The following is a 25,162-nucleotide window of genomic DNA, read 5'->3' on the forward strand; positions in this document are numbered from 1 at the left end:
GCTCTGTCTTTTTCCATGTTGTTTTAAATGTCTGTGTGCAAAGAAACTACTCATTGAAGGCCTGACTCATCGTACGTTGTTGCTGTCGCATACAAACACACGTCAAAACAACACCGTCTGTCTGTCTGTCTGTCTGTCTGTCTGTCTGTCTGTCTGTCTGTCTGCCTGCCTGCCTGCCTGTCTGTCTGTCTGTCTGTCTGTCTGTCTGTCTGCCTGCCTGCCTGCCTGCCTGCCTGTCTGCCTGCCTGCCTGCCTGCCTGCCTGCCTGCCTGCCTGCCTGTCTGTCTGTCTGTCTGTCTGTCTGTCTTACCGGAGCATCAATCTTGATCAAAGCGATGTCTGTTTTCTCGTCCATTGATTTGATCTTGGCGTCAAACGTTGCTCCGCTCATCAGCTCCACCTAGAGGTGCGACACAACAACTTTAAATGTAAATGAAGATTACATTGACTCGATGTAAGAGTTGGTTATAGCACACAACTTATTGTAGCAGCATTGCTGTGCATCACATGTCTATAAGATATTATACTTAAGTATAAGTATGCGATCAGGTCTTGCTGCGCGGTCATTATGGCGTATATGGACACGACAAGCTGATAATTATCAGCCTGAAGTGTCCATATAAGCCATAATGACCAAGCAGCAAGACCTTATAGCACTTATTACCCAGCTAATAAATACAAATAATAATTTGACTCAAAACTATAAACAAAACAAAGTATTTCCTTGTTTACAGACGGCTGGAAGTGTTCCACAAGTGTTGCGCTGGGCGCCCCCCCCCCCCCCCCCCCCCCCCCAAGCGCGACACGGTGAACTTGGAAAACAAGGAAGTGCTGAATACATTTTCTGATACTACGTTGTCTATTTCTCGCCTCAAATGTTTTTAAAAACATTTGTGAGAGCAACGTTTAGTTGTAAATGTCGCTGTGTGTTTGTTTACATGGCTGACATGTTGGACCCAGTGCAGCCTGAGTGCAGCAGGTGTTCTGAGCCTTTGATGAGGCAGCGGTCTGTTATAGAGGTCTGTTATAGAGGTCTGTTATAGAGGTCTGTTATAGAGGTCTGTTATAGAGGTCTGTTACAGAGGTCTGTTACAGAGGTCTGTTACAGAGGTCTGTTACAGAGGTCTGTTATAGAAGTCTGTTATAGAGGTCTGTTATAGAGGTCTGTTATAGAGCAGAGCGGTCATTATACGCCTATAATTCACCGCTGATTTCAGCGCTCGACCAATCAGAATCAAGCATTCAACCAAGCCGGGTAATATGGCATTATAAGCCATTGCTGATTGGATGTTGTTCCAACGAATCAGAGTAGGGTTAGGATAGGTACGTCATCAGCCAGCCAATACACACTGGTGTATTTGTCCCGCCCCGCACCACAGACCAATCAGAAGCCGTGAGTGGTTACCACTCGTTTTCTATGTCCCGCCTCCCCTTGGAGATAGAAGGCTGGCCAGACTGAGAACAAAGTGGCAAAACCACTGAATGTAGCGTAGCACGTAGCGAGCTGGTACCCAGGCTGCTACCTTGATGTGGGGTGTCGCTCTCCATTCCGACATGTCGCCACTCCGAAATTGACTTCTTATTGTCGGAGTGGCGACACTTCCATAGGGGGTAAGTTTAGGGTTAGGGTTAGAGATAGGGTTAGTGTCGGAATGGAGACACGTCGGAGTGGCGGGGTGTAACTTGCCTGGCTCCAGCCAATAGACCCGCCCACTCTCTGAGTGGACTGCTTCTCTTGGTCTGGTTTTGGCATATGACGCGCCTCTTTCTGTTGGTATCTTGGCAAACCAACCAATGTAATCAATGCAAGACGGAGGAGGGGTGGGTCTAACTTTTGAAAATCAACAGAAACAGTGTAGGGAGGGGTGACTCACCAGAGCTCTTAATTGCTCCCTTTGAACTTCAAAGGGGTTTTGAACTGCAGTCATTGATTGAGCCATACAAGTGTCAATAGCTCGTTAGTGCTTCTCTCTAATCAATGAAACATCAAATACAACAACTTGTTTGATGCCTGTCATAGAGGGGAGGGGGAGGGGGAATGTTTTGTGTACACAAGTCAAACACAACCCCTCCCACCAGATCTCTTGTGATTGGGAATTTCACATTTTAAATCCCCTCCTCTTTGAAATCAAATAGAATAGGGACAACTTCAGACTCAAGCTCCAGCGCAGAGTCTGAAATCAGGCTAGGGTGTAACAACGGTGATGTTTCCTACCTTGATGCGGTGCTTGTTGGCGACAACGTGAGCGTTGGTGACGATCAGACCGTCCTCTGACACCAAGAAACCTGACGCAGTGGCCACGCCCACTTCACGCTTCGTAAACACCATCCTGTGAGACAGACAGACAGACAGACAGACAGACAGACAGACAGACAGACAGACAGACAAGCTCTCGTGTCTCAGTAATTATGATCATGTGTGTGTGTGTGTGTGTGTGTGTGTGTGTGCAGAGATGGGCGAAAATACATTGAAAAGTATTTTGATACAAAATACAAATACTGGGTCAAAAAATGTATCAAAATACAAAATATAAATACAGGCCAGAGAAATGTATTTAAGATTCAAATACGTATTTTGTATTTTGAAAATACATAAATACTTTTTATAAAAATTGATGCAATGATTAGTACTTTTATAGATTGACTGCCAAGTATTAAAATAACTGGCGAGGCGAGCGGGTGCGGTCCCGTGAATTCCCCGCGAGTGTGCTCGTTTGTGCATGCATATGTGGGCGGTGAGAGATGGATTGTGTTCATCTTTGTGAAATACCGCGTGCGGTAACCGCTGACCCAATAGGCAGCCATAGCGGTGACCGCGTATCGTGTGGAAGGCACTTAAATTGACCATACTATGGTGTTAGTCTTGAGCAGGCTGCCTAAATGCTTACCACTGTGTGCCAGTGTGTGAGAGCTCAGGCCAGAAGTGCCTTCCACGCGATAAGCGGTCAACGCTACGGCTGCCGCTTGGGTTACCGCACCGCGGTGAGACACAAACGGTCAGGTTCCGTACGGAACCCTTGTTTTCTTAGAGATGGAAGAAAATCTCCCACTTGGGTAATGTCGCCCCCTGGCGATCATTCAGAGAAATTACATCAGCTCCCGTACTAGCGAAAAGGTAGGAAGGGCTGTCAATCAAGTCCCGGAGGGACCCGCCCCCACGGCTATAAAACCCCCGTGGGCGGAAACCATGTCCTCTACACCTCTCTGCCACATTCAGTGAAACAGAGGGGCATAGAAGTGGGAGATTTTCTTCCATCTCTAAGAAAACAAGGGTTCCGTACGGAACCTGACCGTTTTCTGTCAAGATTCCAGAAAATCTCCCACTTGGGACTCTTAAACTCCCCGATAAGCCACAAACCATACCACAAACCTTCACACACCCTCCAAAGAGAGGATCACGGCCCGAACGGGCGTGACCCATCTCCCACCGAGAGTCCCAGGCCCACCGGACCTGGGTGTAAAGGATTGAGAAATAGAGATTCAGCTAAATGAACGGACAAGTCCGCCTTATAAGTAAGACACTCATTATAAGGAAAAATCAGGGTCCCCCCCAAAGTACCCAGGTGGCTACATGCCCACCCAAGGGAAGGGGAGAGCCACCCTTCTAAGACCTAGAAGAAGCAGCAGCACCCAGAACCGAATGCGCCAGCGAGGAGGATTCGATATCAAGGTGATAATAGGCAGCAAAGGTAGAAGGCGAAGACCAATTCGCCGCCACACAAATCTCCTGAATGGAGACACCCTTTGCAAGTGCCCAAGAAGTAGCCACACACCTAGTACTATGGGCTTTTAGTGCCACCGGCACTTCAATGCCCGAACTAGAGTAGGCCAGCCTAATAGCGTCCACAATCCACCTCGACAGAGTGGGCCTGGACACCGGCTTCCGGACAAGAACATTGCCCATCTCCACAAAGAGCTGAGAAGAAGCTCTAGAACTAGCAGTCCTGTCACAATAAGCCTTCAAGGCCCTGACAGGGCACAGGCAATTCAACCTCCTATCCTCCTCCGAAGCTCTTTGCTCCAAGTGCAGCCCTGGCCAGGTGGAAACGGTGCTCCAACTCGCTGGGGCTGTAGCCGGCGCAGTCCTCGCAGAAGACCCCGGCCCTTCCCGGGGGACTGATGGCTCCAACCGCGTGGCCGACTCCCATGCAGCCAACGCAGAAGCGGTGGCGATCCTGGCCGTCCACCAGTCCCAGGCACCCGGGATACTCACACTGCCTCGGCAGAAGAGCACGTAGATCCATAGCGATGAAGGCAGCTAACGTTAGCCAAGCAAAGCGAACGAGCCAGCAAGCTAACGGCTAACGCTACCAAACACTCGAGCCGGGCAGAAGGCCTAACCGAGTGAGACGAAAAGTTTTCAAAGTTCTAAAACGGGTAAACCGTCCTACTGAGATGAAAAACAACAAACTGAAGCGCTTAAGTACGGATAATAATCTAAACTCACCGGTGGGCGACTTCCGAAGCCGCCGCCTTAGGCTAAAGAGTAAAGATTAAATATAAATTGGCTGAGTTTCACTGAATGCGATACGCAGAGAGGTGAAAAGAGGACATGGTTTCCGCCCACGGGGGTTTTATAGCCGTGGGGGCGGGTCCCTCCGGGACTTGATTGACAGCCCTTCCTACCTTTTCGCTAGTACGTGAGCTGATGTAATTTCTCTGAATGATCGCCAGGGGGCGACATTACCCAAGTGGGAGATTTTCTGGAATCTTGACAGAAAACACATTTGCTCAGTGAGTAAACGCCACAAGGTATTTCACAAAGATGAACACAATCCATCTCTCACTGCCCATGTACGCATGCACAAACGAGCACGCTCGCGGGGATATTCACGGGACTGCGCCCGCTCGCCTCGCCGCCTCAAAACTTCGCTGCGCGGCAGAAATAGCCGCCCGTCTTTGAAAATGAATTACTAGGAGGCGGTGACCGCGTATCGTCTGAAACCCACTTTACCGTTATCTTCTAAAGGAACTATGGCATGAGACTGAATGCACAGTTGCCTCTGCGCCAGTACTTCATAGAGTGCAAAACCCGCTCTGCCAGCCTTATAATTACTAAAACTGCACTCTGTTGAGGTGCCAACTTGCTCCTTGTGCACAAGTAGGCCAAGTATGGCCTGCTTGTACGCCAGCAGAGCGCGCCATGAGGTGCGCTCACCACTGGCATCACCACTGGCGATGCCAGTGACATCACCACTGACATCACCAGGAATGCTGGTCCCTCATTGGCTGTTAATGATGACATTGCCAGAAATGCTGGTCCCTTATTGTGCTACATGCTTAAACACACACAGTACCTATCTACCAACCTATACATACATACGCAGATGAACGCAGTACTTGCGCCCAAGTAATTCGAAATTGTAATCATAATGCACGATACATTTGAAGCAAACCAAAGTCAAGTGCTATGGCTGTATCAAACACACAAACCACCAGCAAATTAGATTGAAAGAAAATGTGTCTTTCCCCCTACAGTTAAACCTTTGTGAATGTTTAAAATGTTTCCATTTGAGAATAAAATTACATAAAAAGTATTTTGTATTTCAAATACAGAAAATACTAGACCCGAATGTATTTTGATACAAATTACATCCAATTTTTTCCGTCCCAGCCAAATACAAATTACAAAATACAAAAAAGTATTTCAAATACGTATTTCAAATACATGTATTTCAAATACTGCCCATCTCTGTGTGTGTGTGTGTGTGTGTGTGTGTGTGTGTGTGTGTGTGTGTGTGTGTGTGTGTGTGTGTGTGTGTGTGTGTGTGTGTGCATCTTACTTGCGGTACAGTTCTATGTGAACGACTGCAGGGCCGATCTTCTCCACGACGTCCGCGATGAAGTTGAACCGAAAACGACGACTTTCAGCCTGATGCTTTACTATAGATAGATAGATAGATAGATAGATAGATAGATAGATACCTTTATTATCCCAAGGGGGGAAATTCGTTGCACAGAGGCAGCACAGCAGTATAAGGTTATTTACAGAGTTACAGAGAAGTATGAAAAAGATAAAAAGAAAACAAGAACAGAGTACAGAGTACAGTAAGTACAGTAAGAGCAAGGTACAACAAGAAAGGGAACGAATAATATATATACATAAAGTGTCCTAAAGCACGACTATCAATATAATACAGTGCCCAAATCAAAGTGACCATAACAGTCAATGCTAGTTAGTGCAACAAGCATCTCTACATCATGTCAAACACAAGCAGAAATACAAAAAAAACTACTAACACAACCTAATAGTGCAGTGTCCAAAGGTCAGAGCGATAAAAACAACTAGCAAAAGAAAAAACAAAACAAGAAAGGGTGATGCGGCAAGACACTCCCTGGAAGGTCCTTAGAGGTCAGAGTGACATGTGTTTTGGGGTGACATGTGTTTTAGGGTGACATGTGTTTTGGGGGGTGACATGTGTTTTAGGGTGACATGTGTTTTGGGGGGTGACATGTGTTTTAGGGTGACATGTGTTGGGGTGACGTGTTTTGGGGTGACATGTGTTTTAGGGCGACATGTGTTTTGGGGTGACGTGTTTTAGGGTGACATGTGTTTTGGGGTGACATGTGTTTTAGGGTGACATGTGTTTTAGGGTGACATGTGTTTTAGGGTGACATGTGTTTTGGGGTGACATGTGTTTTGGGGTGACATGTGTTTTAGGGTGACATGTGTTTTTGGGTGACATGTGTTTTGGGGGGTGACATGTGTTTTAGGGCGACATGTGTTTTGGGGTGACATGTGTTTTGGGGTGACATGTGTTTTGGGGTGACATGTGTTTTGTGGTGACATGTGTTTTGGGGTGACGTGTTTTGGGGTGACATTTGTTTTGGGGTGACGTGTTTTGGGGTGACGTGTTTTGGGGCAACATGTGTTTTGGGGTGACATGTGTTTTAGGGTGACATGTGTTTTAGGGTGACATGTGTTTTGGGGTGACATGTGTTTTGGGGTGACATGTGTTTTAGGGTGACATGTGTTTTTGGGTGACATGTGTTTTGGGGGGTGACATGTGTTTTAGGGCGACATGTGTTTTGGGGTGACATGTGTTTTGGGGTGACATGTGTTTTAGGGTGACATGTGTTTTGGGGTGACATGTGTTTTGGGGTTACATGTGTTTTGGGGTGACATGTGTTTTGTGGTGACATGTGTTTTGGGGTGACGTGTTTTGGGGTGACGTGTTTTGGGGTGACATGTGTTTTGGGGGGTGACATGTTTTAGGGTGACATGTGTTTTGTGGTGACATGTGTTTTAGGGTGACATGTGTTTTGGGGTGACATGTGTTTTGGGGGGTGACATGTTTTAGGGTGACATGTGTTTTGGGGTGACATGTGTTATGGGGGGGACATGTGTTTTGGGGTGACATGTGTTATGGGGGGGACATGTGTTTTGGGGTGACATGTGTTTTGGGGTGACATGTGTTTTGGGGTGTGTTTTGGGGGGTGACATGTGTGTATATCTTCTTACCTTCCCCGCAGGCTCCAGTGTGCAGCAGGACCACAGGGTTTGGGGGTGAGGGGGGCGTGTTGACCCTCCTCAGCTCACACAGGTTGGGGTACGTCACCCCGTCGCTCCCGCACACCGCCGGACCCCCGGGGCTGGCACACACACACACCCCCGAGGAAGCCGCCCTGCTCCGCACCTTGAAGAGCAGGGTGTGTTCAGTCAGAATAGTCCAGTCAACTTTATTTGTAGCTTGTGCAATCAACCAAGATTTGCCACAAACAAAGCGTTCAATTTGTTCAACGTTCAAGAGTTCAGACGTGTGATGACGTGTAGCCTAAAGGAACTGATATCCAAACATTTCCTTTAGAGTTCATCATAAAGGTATTTATTCTTGTTCTAATAACATAATAAACATAGAGTTCACCATAAAGGTATTTATTATGGTTCTAATAACATCATAAACATAGAGTTCATCATAAAGGTATTTATTCTTGTTCTAATAACATAATAAACATAGAGTTCATCATAAAGGTATTTATTATGGTTCTAATAACATAATAAACATAGAGTTCATCATAAAGGTATTTATTATGGTTCTAATAACATAATAAACATAGAGTTCATCATAAAGGTATTTATTCTTGTTCTAATAACATAATAAACATAGAGTTCATCATAAAGGTATTTATTCTTGTTCTAATAACATCATAAACATAGAGTTCATCATAAAGTTATTTATTATTGTTCTAATAACATCATAAACATAGAGTTCATCATAAAGGTATTTATTATGGTTCTAATAACATCATAAACATAGAGTTCATCATAAAGGTATTTATTATGGTTCTAATAACATCATAAACATAGAGTTCATCATAAAGGTATTTATTATGGTTCTAATAACATCATAAACATAGAGTTCATCATAAAGGTATTTATTATGGTTCTAATAACATCATAAACATAAATGCACACCAGCCTGCCTCACAGCCACAGTCAGAGAACATCAACAACACCTGTCTGTGATTACAGAGCCTCTCAATTAGGGCGTGACCAGGCCCTTAACTACAGTGACATCATTAATTAGCAATTGGCTCAAATAGCTCTTCTATAATTACCGTATCCTCCGTGTTCTTTAATAAGAAGCCTTTTTATCTGATCGCTGTCTGTTTATCTCAGTGGGGTTGGTGTGCATGGGGAACACCTTTTCTAATGCAGCTCTGTATATACAGTATACTGTATGTGAATATTTTAATAACTCATATAACATTGAATGACAGACAGATAGAACACAGTACTATGATAGATATTTAACTCATATAACATTGAATGCAGACAGACAGAACACAGTACTATGATAGATATTTAACTCATATAACATTGAATGACAGACAGATAGAACACAGTACTATGATAGATATTTAACTCATATAACATTGAATGACAGACAGATAGAACACAGTACTATGATAGATATTTAACTCATATAACATTGAATGACAGACAGATAGAACACAGTACTATGATAGATATTTAACTCATATAACATTGAATGACAGACAGATAGAACACAGTACTATGATAGATATTTAACTCATATAACATTGAATGACAGACAGACAGAACACAGTACTATGATAGATATTTAACTCATATAACATTGAATGATGAGGAGGAAAACAAGCATTTTGGAAAAACTCACCGTGGCGCTGGGCTCCACGCCGCCGCTCCACGCGCACCGCAGCCCGGCCGCGCACGGCTCCACAGCCCCGGGGACGCACGGAGAGCCCTCCTCCACCCCCTCCTCCACCCGGGGAGCGGTGGTCTCCACCCGGGGAGCGGTGGTCTCCATCCAGGGGGTGGTGCTCTCCTGCTCAGAGGTGGAGGTTGAGGAGGAGGTGGAGGAGAGCAGGAGGAAGGTGACGGAGAACAGCAGGACGCACCATGAAGACATGATGGAGAAACACACTGCTTTAGACTAAAATAAACCAAACCAAACCCAGAGAGAAGAGAGCTGTGCTGGGAAGATGTAGAAGTAGGCTTCAGGTGGATGGGTGGGGGTTGTGTCCCTGTCTGTCCCGTGTAGAATGTCTTCAGATTAGAATGGGTGCAGTGGTTCTCTCTGTGTCCTGTGTAGAATGTCTTCAGAATGGGTCTTCTCAGTGTGGGTGGGTGGGTGTACTGAGCGGTTCTGTGTCCTGTGTAAGTGTCTTCAGAGTGGGTGTAGTGGTCCTCTCCTCTCAGTGTGTGTGTGTGTGTGTGTGTGTGTGTGTGTGTGTGTGTGTGTGTGTGTGTGTGTGGGTGTGGGTGTGGGTGTGTGTGTGTGTACTGATCAGCGCTGTTGTCCCGTGTAGAAGTGACTTCACTGCAGCTTTCTGATACTTTATGAAGAGCAGCTGAGGATAACAAACATCCACCCTAATAGGAAGAGAGAGAGGGGGGGAGGGAGGGAGAGAGAGAGAGGGGGGAGAGAGAGAGAAAGAGGGTGACAGAGAGAGGTAGAAAGAGGGAGAGAGGCAAAGCGAGGGAGTGAGAGAGAGGGAGAGAGGGAGAGATGTAGGCTACATAATGCCAACATTACATAATTTTACTGTTAAACAATGCTACCCTCCAACTGTGTTATGTTCCCCTTTTTCAACAGTTTTGACACTTGCTTTGACAATGTAAACATACTGTATGTTTTCTCTTGCCAATAAAGCTCCTTTGAATTGAAATTGAATTGAGAGAGAGACGGAGAGAGAGACGGGGGGAGGGAGGGAGAGGGGGAATGTTTCTTTCTTCTCCTCTCTAGAACATTCCAGTGTCTTTTAAGAATAAACAGTTTAGACTCAGTTTAGTTTGTTGTTGACATCTGGTGTTTAGCCTAACTGGAAGAAGTAAGCATTTTTATTTTTTGTATGTGAGGTTTGTCATATCAAAGCACTGTTCTACTTTAAGTTGTAGCATATTATGAGGTTTGTCATATCAAAGCACTGTTCTACTTTAAGTTGTAGCACATTATGAGGTTTGTCATATCAAAGCACTGTTCTACTTTAAGTTGTAGCACATTATGAGGTTTGTCATATCAAAGCACTGTTCTACTTTAAGTTGTAGCACATTATGAGGTTTGTCATATCAAAGCACTGTTCTACTTTAAGTTGTAGCACATTATGAGGTTTGTCATATCAAAGCACTGTTCTACTTTAAGTTGTAGCATATTATGAGGTTTGTCATATCAAAGCACTGTTCTACTTTAAGTTGTAGCACATTATGAGGTTTGTCATATCAAAGCACTGTTCTACTTTAAGTTGTAGCACATTATGAGGTTTGTCATATCAAAGCACTGTTCTACTTTAAGTTGTAGCATATTATGAGGTTTGTCATATCAAAGCACTGTTCTACTTTAAGTTGTAGCACATTATGAGGTTTGTCATATCAAAGTACTGTTCTACTTTAAGTTGTAGCACATTATGAGGTTTGTCATATCAAAGTACTGTTCTACTTTAAGTTGTAGCACATTATGAGGTTTGTCATATCAAAGTACTGTAGTCTACTTTAAGTTCACATTATGCAACATTTCACACAGAGACTTTCTAAAATGGCACAGCCGAGACTGTTGTTTTACCTGTAACTCCACAGATCAGTTTAAAATGTCGTATGCACACAACAACACACTCCCTACACACAACAACACACTCCCTCCACACAACAACACACAACAACACACTCCCTCCACACAACAACACACAACAACACACTCCCTCCACACAACAACACACAACAACACACTCCCTCAAGGCCGTTTCCTCTGCCCTTCCATCCGCCTCCAGCAGGTTGACTTTTGCAAAACACATTTTTGTAACAAAATGCCTCAAATCTTCATGCAGCGTCAGATTGCTGTGAAAGACCTGAGAACACATGGTACCCTTTTCACATTGGCCTCTTATAGCGCCACCAGGAGGCCACAATAACATGGAGTAGACCTGTGTTCTATAGCGCCACCAGGAGGCCACAATAACATTACATGACCTGGTGTAGACCTGTGCTCTATAGCGCCACCAGGAGGCCACAATAACATTACATGACCTGGTGTAGACCTGTGCTCTATAGCGCCACCAGGAGGCCACAATGACATACCTGACCTGGAGACCTGTGCTCTATAGCGCCACCAGGAGGCCACAATAAAACACCTGACCTGGTGGAGACATGTGCTCTATAGCGCCACCAGGAGGCCACAATAACATGGAGTAGACCTGTTCTCTATAGCGCCACCAGGAGGCTACAATAACATGGAGTAGACCTGTTCTCTATAGCGCCTCCAGGAGGCCACAATAACATGGTGTAGACCTGTTCTCTATAGCGCCACCATGAGGCCACAATAACATGGAGTAGACCTGTGTTCTATAGCGCCACCAGGAGGCCACAATAACATGGAGTAGACCCTTTCTCTATAGCGCCACCATGAGGCTACAATAACATGGAGTAGACCTGTTCTCTATAGCGCCACCAGGAGGCCACAATAACATGGTGTAGACCTGTTCTCTATAGCGCCACCAGGAGGCCACAATAACATGGTGTAGACCTGTTCTCTATAGCGCCACCATGAGGCTACAATAACATGGTGGAGACCTGTTCTCTATAGCGCCACCAGGAGGCCACAATAACATGGTGGAGACCTGTTCTCTATAGCGCCACCAGGAGGCCACAATAACATGGAGTAGACCTGTGCTCTATAGCGCCACCATGAGGCTACAATAACATGGAGTAGACCTGTGCTCTATAGCGCCACCAGGAGGCCACAATAACATTACATGACCTGGTGTAGACCTGTGCTCTATAGCGCCACCATGAGGCCACAATAACATGGAGTAGACCTGTTCTCTATAGCGCCACCAGGAGGCCACAATAACATGGAGTAGACCTGTGCTCTATAGCGCCACCAGGAGGCCACAATAACATGGAGTAGACCTGTGCTCTATAGCGCCACCATGAGGCCACAATAACATGGTGGAGACCTGTTCTCTATAGCGCCACCAGGAGGCCACAATAACATGGAGTAGACCTGTGCTCTATAGCGCCACCAGGAGGCCACAATAACATGGAGTAGACCTGTGCTCTATAGCGCCACCATGAGGCCACAATAACATACCTGACCTGGTGGAGACCTGTGCTCAGAAAAGCACTGCTTCTAGTTCACTTTGTCATTGTCTCTGCTCTCCCTCTGTTCTGTCACAACTGTGTGTGTGTGTGTGTGTGTGTGTGTGTGTGTGTGTGTGTGTGTGTGTGTGTGTGTGTGTGTGTGTGTGTGTGTGTGTTAGCGTTAACACCCTTATCGTCATGGAGACCAGGATTTGAACCGAGCTGAGGGGGAACATGAGGACCTGAGGGAGAGCAGAGCGTGTGTGTGTGCGTGTGTGTGTGTGTGTGTGTGTGTGTGTGTGTGCGTGCGTGCGTGTGTGTGTGTGTGTGCGTGTGCGTGTGCGTGTGTGTGTGTGTTAGATTCAGTTCAGTTGTGTCTCTATCCCAGAACCATTTCCACATGGATTCTTGTTTTGGTGCAGAGGGAGGACAGACCACATCCTCTACGGCGGCGGTTCCCAAACTTTTTTTGGTCGAGACCCAAAAGTGAGATTAGAGGTTTTTGCCTGTGAACCAAACTAGTGAAAACAGCTTGTAGATTGTCTATGTTCACTAGTTTTTAACTTTCTAATTATTATGATTCATGGTATTTCTTAGATTTGTTTGTTTGTTTAAATATGTATGATTTATTTTAAAGGAGTAGTTCACCCCCAAAATGACTTTTTTTCTATTGATTAGTCACGCCATGGAAACTAGAGTTCAATAATATTTTTAGTTTATTGTCACATTCCTAAGACAAAAATGTGATAACAATAAATTTACCCCCACTGATTGGGGGACCCTGTTTCGAAACGGGTCCCCATCCGGAATCAATGGGGGTAAATGTACTCGAATCAAGTTTTTGTCTTAGGAATGCGACAAAAACCAAAAAATATCATTGAACTCTAGTCTCCATGGCGTGACTAATCAATAGAAAAAAATCACACCCGTGTGAAGTGGAGCTGTGTGTGTGTGTGTGTGTGTGTGTGTGTGTGTGTGTGTGTGTGTGTGTGTGTGTGTGTGTGTGGATCATGTGTACCCAGTGCCGGATTTATATGACATGAGGCCCCTGGGCAAGGGGAAATAAAGAGGCCCTTGTGCGCGCGCGAAGTACCGCATACGCGAAGCACACGCGAAGTACCGGATACATAGAGTGGGCGGGCTTTAGACTGCACTAAGCTTTCAGAGCAACTACATGCAGTGCGGCGAGCAGAGCAGAAGCTCTCAATGTTAATACCATAATAAAACAAAATGTACAGTAACTAAACACAAATATCACTTTATTTGGATAGCAATACTTTAAAATGTCATCATTAACTCATTCAGGGTCTTTTCAAAATGGCTTCCAAGTTCCACACCACCTCCCTCTCCATAGACTTCCATGTAATTAATAGTGCACGGATCATGCACCCCCATGCCTAGATCATGCACCACATGTGTGCACACTGTTCACAGCTTTCAAACAAAAAAATCCGAATGGAAATCCGTTCAGGCATTCATGAGCTAGCAGCCATTATGTTTTCTTGAAATGTAAACAAACGTGGCTGCCATGTTTGAAAGATGGGGTTGGTATGGGGGTTAAACATGGAATTTCGCGATCATGCCTACTAAATTTTTTGGGGTCCAAAAAAAAATTTTTGAAAAAAAAAAAAAAAATTTTTTTTTTTTTTTTTTTTGGAGGCCCCCCACCCCCCTGAGGCCCCTGGGCACGTGCCCACCCTTGCCCAATGGTAAATCCGGCCCTGTGTGTACCGATTTTTGTGACATTTGAAGAAAATATGTAGGAAAAGGAGCAAAAAGTGTGTTTTGGAGAAAATTCAAGATGGCGGAAAATCTTTCATGGCGCAAATGGGCGTGGCCTATATGGGGAGATGCGTCATGACCCAAGGAATCCAGGGAAAAAATATTTTTAATTTTCCGACCTACGGTTCAAGAGTTACAGGCCAAAACGTAAAGTGGGGTGTTATGGCGCCACCATGCGGCCAAATGACACAGTTATTTTTTATTTAATCCTTGAAATCATTATGAACCTCCTCTCCAAGTCTTGAAACTCTAGCCCCTATGGTTTGCGAGAGACAAATAATTGAATGTGAGTTTTTGCGATTCCCATTATAAGTCAATGGGGAAAATTAATTCACTAATAAATTAATATCAATTAAACTATTGAACCTTTCTCTTAGCAAGTTACTAGCCCACCATTCCCGAGTAAGCCGGTCGATTTGACATATGGCGCGAGTGTGTGGTGGCAAAACTGTGGGACTAGTAGCGTGCCGAAGTTTAGGAAGTTCAGGCTACATACAGACACACAGACAGACACACAGACACACAGACAGACCCACACGGCCACGTATAGGGAGCCTGTGCTTCACACAGCTCCAAAAAGGTCATTTTGGGAGTGAACTACTCCTTTAAGGGGGGAAAAAAATCAACGGTGAGTTAATTTATTCCACAGTTTGGGGGCCAGGAGGGAGAAGAGTCCAGGACGAGTGGATGGTTCTGTCAGCATCCCTGTTGGCTGATCTGAGTGAACGGGGTTGATCAGGTTTTGGAGGTATGGAGGTGCTTTGAAGGCCACTAGGCCAGCATCAGTGTGTTGTAATGTTCTCTGTGCGGGCAGCAAACGGGAGCCCAGCCTGTGCACGATATGACTTCGCTTGGTTCCAAGATTTTTGGTGCTGCGTTTAACGTAAGTTACGACATGCGGTGCGGGTCTGTTTACATTCCCCAGCGAAACAACTAAAATAAATTGTGGCTCTCAGGCGCCCTACACACAGTTGCGACAGCTATCGTGTCCGTGTTTTCTGAGATTGAGGGGGGGAGGGGAGGATCCAATGCATTGTCAATGGAAGGTTGTTTGGTTTTTTGTCATTGCCGTGTCTCTTGGCCAAAAGACAGCCTGTGGTTGAGCTTGAGACACGGCAACGACAAGTTGTAGGCAAGATGCTACGAAGCAGACAAGCTGCAAGGAGGATTGGTAATGAGACACAAGGTCAGGGTTGAACCGCCAACAAATAGGAGAGAAGGGCTGTCCTCCTATCCACTGGGCTGGGTTTAACTTGTAGTCTACTAGTCTACACTACAGCTACTGAGCTCCACTCTGGGCTCCACTGGGCTGGGTTTAACTTGTAGTCTACTAGTCTACACTACAGCTTCTGAGCTCCACTCTGGGCTCCACTGGGCTGGGTTTAACTTGTAGTCTACTAGTCTACACTACAGCTTCTGAGCTCCACTCTGGGCTCCACTGGGCTGGGTTTAACTTGTAGTCTACTAGTCTACACTACAGCTTCTGAGCTCCACTCTGGGCTCCACTGGGCTGGGTTTAACTTGTAGTCTACTAGTCTACACTACAGCTTCTGAGCTCCACTCTGGGCTCCACTGGGCTGGGTTTAACTTGTAGTCTACTAGTCTACACTACAGCTTCTGAGCTCCACTCTGGGCTCCAAGTTCAGAGCGAAAATGATTTAAAGTATGGGATTAGAAAAAGGTTTAAACGGCCTAATGTGTATTCATTCTTTCTTTCTTTTTTTTTTTTTTTTACATGTCATAGGCTACATAATGAAACTACACAGATGTGATTGATTGAATGTGTAAATATTGTGTGTGTAAATAAAATTTGAGTCTATATCCTACTTTTTGTCCTGGGCTACAGTAGGCATTGTTACAAAGTTGATAGGCTACTAAAGAAAAGTTCTACCTAAACAGTTTAATTTGTCTGTATCATAGCCTATATATATATATATATACATATATATATATATACAGTATTTTCTGGACTATAAGGCGCACCTGACTATAAGGCGCATTGTCAATGAATGGTCTATTTTCAAACTGTTTTCATATATATGGCGCACCTGACTATAAGGCGCACATAATAGACGCTACCGTTGCGTTATGCATCCAACAGATGGAGCTGTGCTAAAGGGAATGTCAATGTCAATGAATGATCCATATATAAGGCGCACTGGACTATAAGGCGCACTGTAGTTTTTTGAGAAAATTAAAGGCTTTTAAGTGCGCCTTATAGTCCGGAAAATACGGTATATATATATATATAGAGCCTATATATATTATAGCCTACCTTGGCAGAACTGTCATGTAAAAGCAACACAACACCTTTTTTTTAACCTTATTTTAGTTTTTTAGTTTTTTTTTTTAAACCACGCACAAATAAAATAAATGCATCACCGGAATAAATATGTCTGGCCCTGTTACAGATGTTGTCCAAAAATCATGCAGATCGGTACACAGTATCTCTGTAGCCATTAAACGAAACTGGTATTTCTTACATTGATGCTCCTGCATATTATCATGCAAGCACCAGTTAAAGTTACTTTCCATCCCTATACTGTATGCACAGTGCACACCCCATAACCCACTGCACATCATTTCACTGTGTGCACAGTGCACATCCCATAACCCACACACTGCACATCATTTCACTGTGTGCACAGTGCACATCCCATAACCCACACACTGCACATCATTTCACTGTGTGCACAGTGCACACCCCATAACCCACACACTGCACATCATTTCACTGTGTGCACAGTGCACATCCCATAACCCACACACTGCACATCATTTCACTGTGTGCACAGTGCACACCCCATAACCCACACACTGCACATCATTTCACTGTGTGCACAGTGCACATCCCATAACCCACACACTGCACATCATTTCACTGTGTGCACAGTGCACATCCCATAACCCACACACTGCACATCATTTCAGAGCTCATATCTTTGAACGGGTAAGGGCTAGGCTAGTGTTTATAAAGTAACTTCATTCTCACTGTTATGCAACAATGTTCTGATTGTTCTCTAATCAATCTGAATTAGATCACATGTGTGAAACAATGACATCATAACACACACACATGCACACGCACACGCACACGCACACGCACACACACACACACACACACACACACACACACACACGTCACACGCACACACACGCGCACACACACACACACACACACACACGCACACACACACACACACACACACACACACACACATGATTTACTGGACAGCAGATATGTTACATAATAGTTTAGATCGATCTATCAATAAAAACCACATGCTTACAAGCACGCACGCGCGCGCACACACACACACACACACACACACACACACACACACACACACACACACACACACACACACACACACACTCACACTCACACTCACACACACACACACACACACAAACACACACACACACACACATCCTGTGTGTGTCATGAATATCTGCAGGGTTGCATCATGGTCTCGTGGCTGAACAGAGCACTGGGCGTATTTTATAATTGGACGTACTGAACATCGTCCGTCACGTGGAAACCTTGTACGTTTCTTAGGAGATACAATAATAATCTGTTTCTTAGGAGATACAATAATAATCTGTTTCTTAGGAGATACAATAATAATCTGTTTCTTAGGAGATACAATAATAATCTGCAGGCCTCTGACAACCATTTATGGCTTACAGATATGAACACAAGCATCTTGCCTCTACCGGAGGAACTCCACTAATCATCATCAGGGACGTGCTGGCCATTGGGAAAAGCGGGACAACTCCCGAGCGGCCGGTTCATTCTAGGCTGGTCCAGGCCGGGCCATTAGGTAAAATTAAACTGTTTGCACAAAAGTAAAAATTAAACTGTTTGCACAAAAGTAGTGAAAACAGCAGATCTAGATCGGCTGTTTTCACTAGTTTAAATCATTTTTTAAATGATAAATACAAAACAAACGCCAACGGTTTTGGACATACAATTGGTTCCCACCCGACAACAACAAAATATAGGCCTAATTCATGTAATTGGCCCACTGGCTTGTCATTTGTCATGATCTGAAATGGCAAATCTTCTTTGAGTAGCAGCAGCAGCACTATAGAGAGAGATCTCTCTCTATAGCGTGCAATGAGGGCCTCTACAACTCCTTTTCCCGGGCTGAATCAGGGGCCCAGCACGTCCCTAGATCAACGTAGATTTAACACTAAACAAGGCTCTAACTCGTTCTCCTGCTACACCACCAACATGTGGAACGCCCTTCCACAAGCCTTAAAGGAGAGCAAATCCCTAGCCTCCTTCAAAATTGGTATGAAAAGTCACCTTCAGACAGCTGCTACCCGTGACTTGTAAATAGACTAAGCCCCCATGCCCCCCCCCCCCCCCTTTTCTTTTTTTCTGCCTTTGTATTTGATGTTATGCTTTTGAAACTGATATTATCCTCCTAGATAAGTACAATATATGTTCTATCCGTCTGTCTTTCAATGTTATATGAGATACTTAAAGTGTGGTTCCTGTGGAAATAAGCCTCGGCTTTCTAGGATCTCCTTTTAGTTGACCTTGTACCAGTGATTTGTACTGTCATGAAACTGTACTTTTTTTCTATTGCAAACTTCTAATACATTCTTCAATCTATCAATAGGCCTATCCTTAACGTGATATTTCACACACTTTTGGTAATTTTTTCAACTAAGAAGGCTTTTGTGAGCCTCCTGGACAGATTGCTTGTTTCAGTATTTAGATATTTAATATTCATTTTATTAGACACGCCCCTAACTTCAAACTTCATTTATGTGAGCTCAGCTGGCCATGTTTTTTCCAATAACTTTTTTCATTTATTTGTGATATTTTTGGGGGGAAAATGAAAAAGATTAAATGCAATAAAAACATTGAAACTAATGAAAAAACACGGCCAGGTCACGTTTTAGGAGGTTTGTCATCTTCTTGGAGTCACCAGAAAACGGGTGTTTTCAATGAATCTATCATGGTTAAAATTAGCCTCGCGTAGCCAGGCTTAAGCTCAGCTCCGAAGAGAGATTGGGTTAAAATGGAGTTTATGGGTTTGTACAGGAAGGCCTGATAACATGAATATTAAATAGTCCTATCTATCTCATATGAGATAAATACATATTTATAAGATAAAGGTAAGTAACTAAATAACTCTGCATGTGTTTAAGTTTAAAGATTTTATGGAGAAAAAACGTAGATTGGGGAAATTAAGGGCCTACGTTGAAATATCCGGCTTTTACAAGTGAAGGTCCTGCTTTAATGGTAAAAGTGTCCTGTTAGGCAGGTGTGTACTTGCACCGTATCCCCACAGGAGGGCGCCAATACATCGTCTAAGTGTCTTCGTGTGTTTGTTTTGAAAGCCCAAAGCGGAAGTCACCTTTGATTGATTGATTGAAGGCTTTATTAGAAGTTTGCATAGGAAAATGTACAGATTCATGACGGTACAGTTCACTGGTACAAGGTCTACTAAAAGGAGATCCATGAAAAGACTAAGCTTATTTCAACAGGAAACCATTAAAGTATCTCATATAACATTGAATGACAGACAAATAGAACACAGTACTATGCAGTAGATATGTAAAGAAAAAAAGAAAACAGTAGGTCTATACAATCAGTAAGTACAGTATATACAATATATACAAGGAAGGGGCAGGTAACAGTAAGTCTAAACAATCAGTATGTACAGTATATACAAGGAAGGGGCAGGGAGGGTAGGGTTGGGCTAGGTTTTTACCAGTTGTGAACGGCTGCTGCCTGTAAGTGGTTTTTTAGGGCAATTTTAAAGGATGCTAGTGATCCACACTCCTTTATGGCCTTCGGTAAGGCATTCCACATTTTTGTGGTGTAGCAGAAGAACGAGTTCGACCCTTTCTTAGAGTTGACTCTGGGTTGAACGTGATCTGTGGCACTGCCTCTGGTGTTGTAATTATGGACATCCTTAACGTTTTTAAAGTATTTTGACAGGTACTTGGGTATCATAGTGGTGTAGTGTATCTTGTACACCAGGCCCATTGCAAGTTGCTGTACTCTGTCATCTACTCTGAGCCACCCCACTCTTAACTGGTGAGTAGCGGTGAGGTGAGTCTGATTGGGAAGGTTAAGCAGGACCCTAATTAGTTTATTTTGGGCTGTTTGGAGTTTAGTTTTTAGGGCTTGTGGGGCGTCACGATACCATACGTGGACTCCATAGTCAAAGAGGGGCTGGATTATTGCACCAGCTATGGTCTTCAGTGTGTTGAAGTTGACCATTGGGGCGATCCTCTGTAGGAAACGAGTTCGTTGGTTGATTTTTTGTATTACTTTTGAAGTCATCTTTTCGCTGGAAAGATTAGCTTCAAGGATACATCCTAAGTAGGAGATTTCGTTTTTTCGTGTTATGACCTTGTCACCCACTTTGATTGTGAAGTTCTCTACCTTTTTGAGGTTATGATTTGATCCAAAGAGGATGGACTCGGTTTTGCCCAGGTGAATTGATAATTTGTTGTCGTTAAGCCATGTGCAGATCTTACTCAGTTCAGAGTTAAGTGTCTTTTCAACCTGCAAGTGGTCCTTGCCCGAGACTAGGAGAGCCGAGTCATCCGCGAACAGGAACAGGTTGCAGTCGCAAGCAGATGCCATGTCGTTCACGTATATTAGGAACAACAGAGGTCCCAGTATGCTACCTTGGGGAACTCCACAGCTTACTGGGAGGGGGGGGGACAGGGTACCGTTAATCTCCACCACCTGTTCCCTCCCCACCAGGTAAGATTGCATCCAGCTCACTGCTGCTCACTGCTGCGCTGTCTGTAGCGTTTAGGTTTGTCACTAATGAGGTCACAGGTTGAGTTGTAGCTGTAGATGACGTCAAACTGGCTTTTAGTAAAGATATTTAGAAAGTTAAGATATCTGGAATAATATGTCATTTACTTCCAGTTAAATTACCAAATTATTGGAATCCAAATTGTCATCAAAAAGTTTTGTGACGTGTTGTGAGCTTGTAGATCTGCCATTTTTAAATAATAATTTTCTTTCTTTCTTTTTTTCTTTTTTGCTACTTTCAAATTGCCAAAGTATTATCAACAAGTCTGAATCTGTTCAGACTTGTTGATAATACTTTGGCATTTGTTTTCTTTTCTTTTTCATATAAAAAACAGTGTTGTTTTATTGTGATATTTCAAAGCGGAAGAGGTGTGGTCCATGTGGTGTGTCTTGACGCCAGTGAAACAATCAGGACTGCAGGTTGACTCGACGTGAAGTGAAGTGCGGTGGACTCTGTTTGGTTAATCGGTTCTGTTTCTGTTCGGATCGCTTTGTGTTCGGATCCCAGTCCATTGAGTCACGTGTTGCTGTGAAGGTGAAGTGAACACAAGTAAGAACTACACTGCTGCTCCAGGTGAGTGTGTTCGGATGCAGGACAGACAGATCGGTGAGGTGACCATGCAGGGAAATCAGCGCACCTCAGTGTATTAAGGTCTATTTTGTCCAAAATGTAAGAAGAACATAATAGAAGAAGTAAAGTTATACATGACATGAACATGCATGGTGGTAGCCTACATCATAATGTTATCCTTCATCTTGTTGTTTATGACCCAAAACGACTGGATATTCAGGTTATGTTGCAATTTGCAGCAATTGTTGAGATATATTAGACCTGTCATGATATATTATAATAATACTATATATCAGCACTTTGTATTTATATTATGTCAGTATGTTGTGACCACACATCAAGGGCAAATCACAGCAAATCACAGTATAAAGATTTACTTTTTAACCATTATTTTTGGGTTTGTCAAAAATAAAATGTTAAAATCTGTTGGAATCCTGGGAGTCTAGATTTATATAAACTTTGAATGATTGAATACTTTCAGTCATAAATGTAAACAGAGGTACAGTCAGACATTAAGACTAAAAGGATAACACAATACTTTATTAGTCATAAATGTAAACAGAGGTACAGTCAGACATTAAGACTAAAAGGATAACACAATACTTTATTAGTCAGAAATGTAAACAGAGGTACAGTCAGACATTAAGACTAAAAGGATAACACAATACTTTATTAGTCATAAATGTAAACAGAGGTACTGTCAGACATTAAGACTAAAAGGATAACACAATACTTTATTAGTCATAAATGTAAACAGAGGTACTGTCAGACATTAAGACTAAAAGGATAACACAATACTTTATTAGTCATAAATGTAAACAGAGGTACAGTCAGACATTAAGACTAAAAGGATAACACTTTACCCTGAAAAACCTTGTAGTCTGTCTGTCTGTCTGTCTGTCTGTCTGTCTGTCTGTCTGTCTGTCTGTCTGTCTGTCTGTCTGTCTGTCTGTACAGGAAGTGATGTCAGTGAGTCACAGTGATGTGGTACAGAATGACTCATATATGGGCATAAAAAGGATGTCACGTGACATCACTTCCTGTACTAGTCAGACAAGCTACGAGATTTCTCAGAGTATAAAAGTCTATATATGGTCATTCCCAGTAAAAGAAAAAACCTTTTATGTCCATACATGGAGATTTCTGATGTCATAAATTCCAGGTCGAAAATGAGAATGTTAGGGTACCATATATGGTCCATATATGGAGATCCACAGGCATCAAACCAAGGCCCTGCTTGGCATTACTAATTAACGTACGTTGTATGCCCATATATGGAGATTCCTATATTGTCAATAGTTGGACAAAAATGTGTTCATTTGCAAGTGTGACTGTATTGATGACATCAGGGACTTGTTTCCATTGTGGTCCTCTGCATTCAATTCATCAACATAGATATAATATTAACCATTCAATTCATCAACATAGATGTCATATTAACCATTCAATTCATCAACATAGATATAATATTAACCATTCAATTCATCAACATAGATGTCATATTAACCATTCAATTCATCAACATAGATGTCATATTAACCATTCAATTCATCAACATAGATATAATATTAACCATTCAATTCATCAACATAGATGTCATATTAACCATTCAATTCATCAACATAGATATAATATTAACCATTCAATTCATCAACATAGATGTCATATTAACCATTCAATTCATCAACATAGATGTAATATTAACCATTCAATTCATCAACATAGATGTCATATTAACCATTCAATTCATCAACATAGATGTAATATTAACCATTCAATTCATCAACATAGATGTCATATTAACCATTCAATTCATCAACATAGATGTCATATTAACCATTCAATTCATCAACATAGATGTAATATTAACCATTCAATTCATCAACATAGATGTCATATTAACCATTCAATTCATCAACATAGATGTCATATTAACCATTCAATTCATCAACATAGATGTCATATTAACCATTCAATTCATCAACATAGATGTCATATTAACCATTCAATTCATCAACATAGATGTCATATTAACCATTCAATTCATCAACATAGATGTCATATTAACCATTCAATTCATCAACATAGATGTCATATTAACCATTCAATTCATCAACATAGATGTAATATTAACCATTCAATTCATCAAGATGTAATATTAACCATTCAATTCATCAACATAGATGTAATATTAACCATTCAATTCATCAACATAGATGTCATATTAACCATTCAATTCATCAAGATGTAATATTAACCATTCAATTCATCAACATAGATGTAATATTAACCATTCAATTCATCAACATAGATGTCATATTAACCATTCAATTCATCAACATAGATGTAATATTAACCTTGTCTTATTGGGGGAGGAGGGGAACAATATTCTATTGTTATCTCCATTAATGCCCATATAATAGATATAATATTAAATGAGCTATAGTCAACTTTTTCATTGTAGGGCCGACACTTTGTTTACATCCTCGTCTATAGACTAGAATGTAAACAAAGTGTCGGTCTGACAATGGCCAACATGATTATTTTATCATTATTTTATGCTTTTTGTGGTCATTTTTAAATAGAAACACATATATGAAGCTTCTTTTTTTATAATATATTTTCGAAAAAATATTTTTATTTTAGCATCCGTTTTTCAAGAAAAAGTTGACTATAGCTCCTTTAACCTTGTCTTATTGGGGGGGGGGGCGATATGGAAAAATACAATATCGCGATAATTTTCCAAGCTTTATCACGATACACAATCTTATCACCATTCTTTGTCATGATTGTTTTTATGGTTATTCTTCAAGTTACTTAACAGTAAAACCACAACAACTAAAGGAAAAAGGAGTAACAGACCATTTAGACCAGTGGTCCTCAAAGTGGGGTCCAGGGACTCTCTGGGTTCCTTTTGGGAGGTCTAAATTGATCCTTACAAGTATGTAACTCTGACAGTATACACATGAAACCAAATGGTTACGGATCCATTTGGTTCCATTTGTATACTGTCAAAGTTAAGGGGAGACCTTGCCATTTTAAAGTTTGAGAACTACTGATTTAGACCAACATGCAGGTTTAAATGAATTCTGCAATGAATCTCTGTATTAACGATTCAACAGGATGTTTTATAAGGCTCCCTCGTTGTATCACAATATATAGGATGTCTCTGAAAAGGAATATCGTGGAGACATTGGCTGAATAATGTTTGTCTCACATGCAGAGACATACACCCATGTTTGTGATAAAATAGGTTATTCTTGCAAACTTAAATGATCATGATTATCATTATCAGCTGTGGAAGGTTGGAAAGAAAAGAGAGATGGAAAAACAAAGCCTCCAGCGTCTATTCTCGTATATTCTCTTCATAAACCACCTTTTAGTAGCAGATTTCGGACGCAGCCATTGTATCGTCATATGTATCACCATATCGCCCCCCCCCCCCAGGACCACC

General features: G+C 42.6%; 1 protein-coding gene across 1 annotated transcript in view; it reads right to left on the reverse strand.

The window, feature by feature from the left end:
* LOC308291791 (serine protease HTRA1B-like) overlaps positions 1-9,395 on the reverse strand; it is a gene marked incomplete at both ends in the record, with an annotated part of 23,193 nt that extends 13,798 nt beyond the window's left edge. Inside the window, 5 exons of the mRNA XM_080733924.1 lie at positions 311-400; positions 2,216-2,330; positions 5,784-5,883; positions 7,463-7,637; positions 9,144-9,395. Of these exons, the coding sequence (XP_080590050.1) occupies positions 311-400; positions 2,216-2,330; positions 5,784-5,883; positions 7,463-7,637; positions 9,144-9,395 (732 nt within the window). The remainder of the gene's footprint in view (positions 1-310; positions 401-2,215; positions 2,331-5,783; positions 5,884-7,462; positions 7,638-9,143) is intronic.
* Positions 9,396-25,162: the final 15,767 nt, after the last annotated feature.

The sequence above is a fragment of the Nannobrachium achirus genome, assembly GCF_963921795.1.
Source record: "Nannobrachium achirus genome assembly, chromosome: 9".
NCBI classification, from domain to species: domain Eukaryota; kingdom Metazoa; phylum Chordata; class Actinopteri; order Myctophiformes; family Myctophidae; genus Nannobrachium; species Nannobrachium achirus.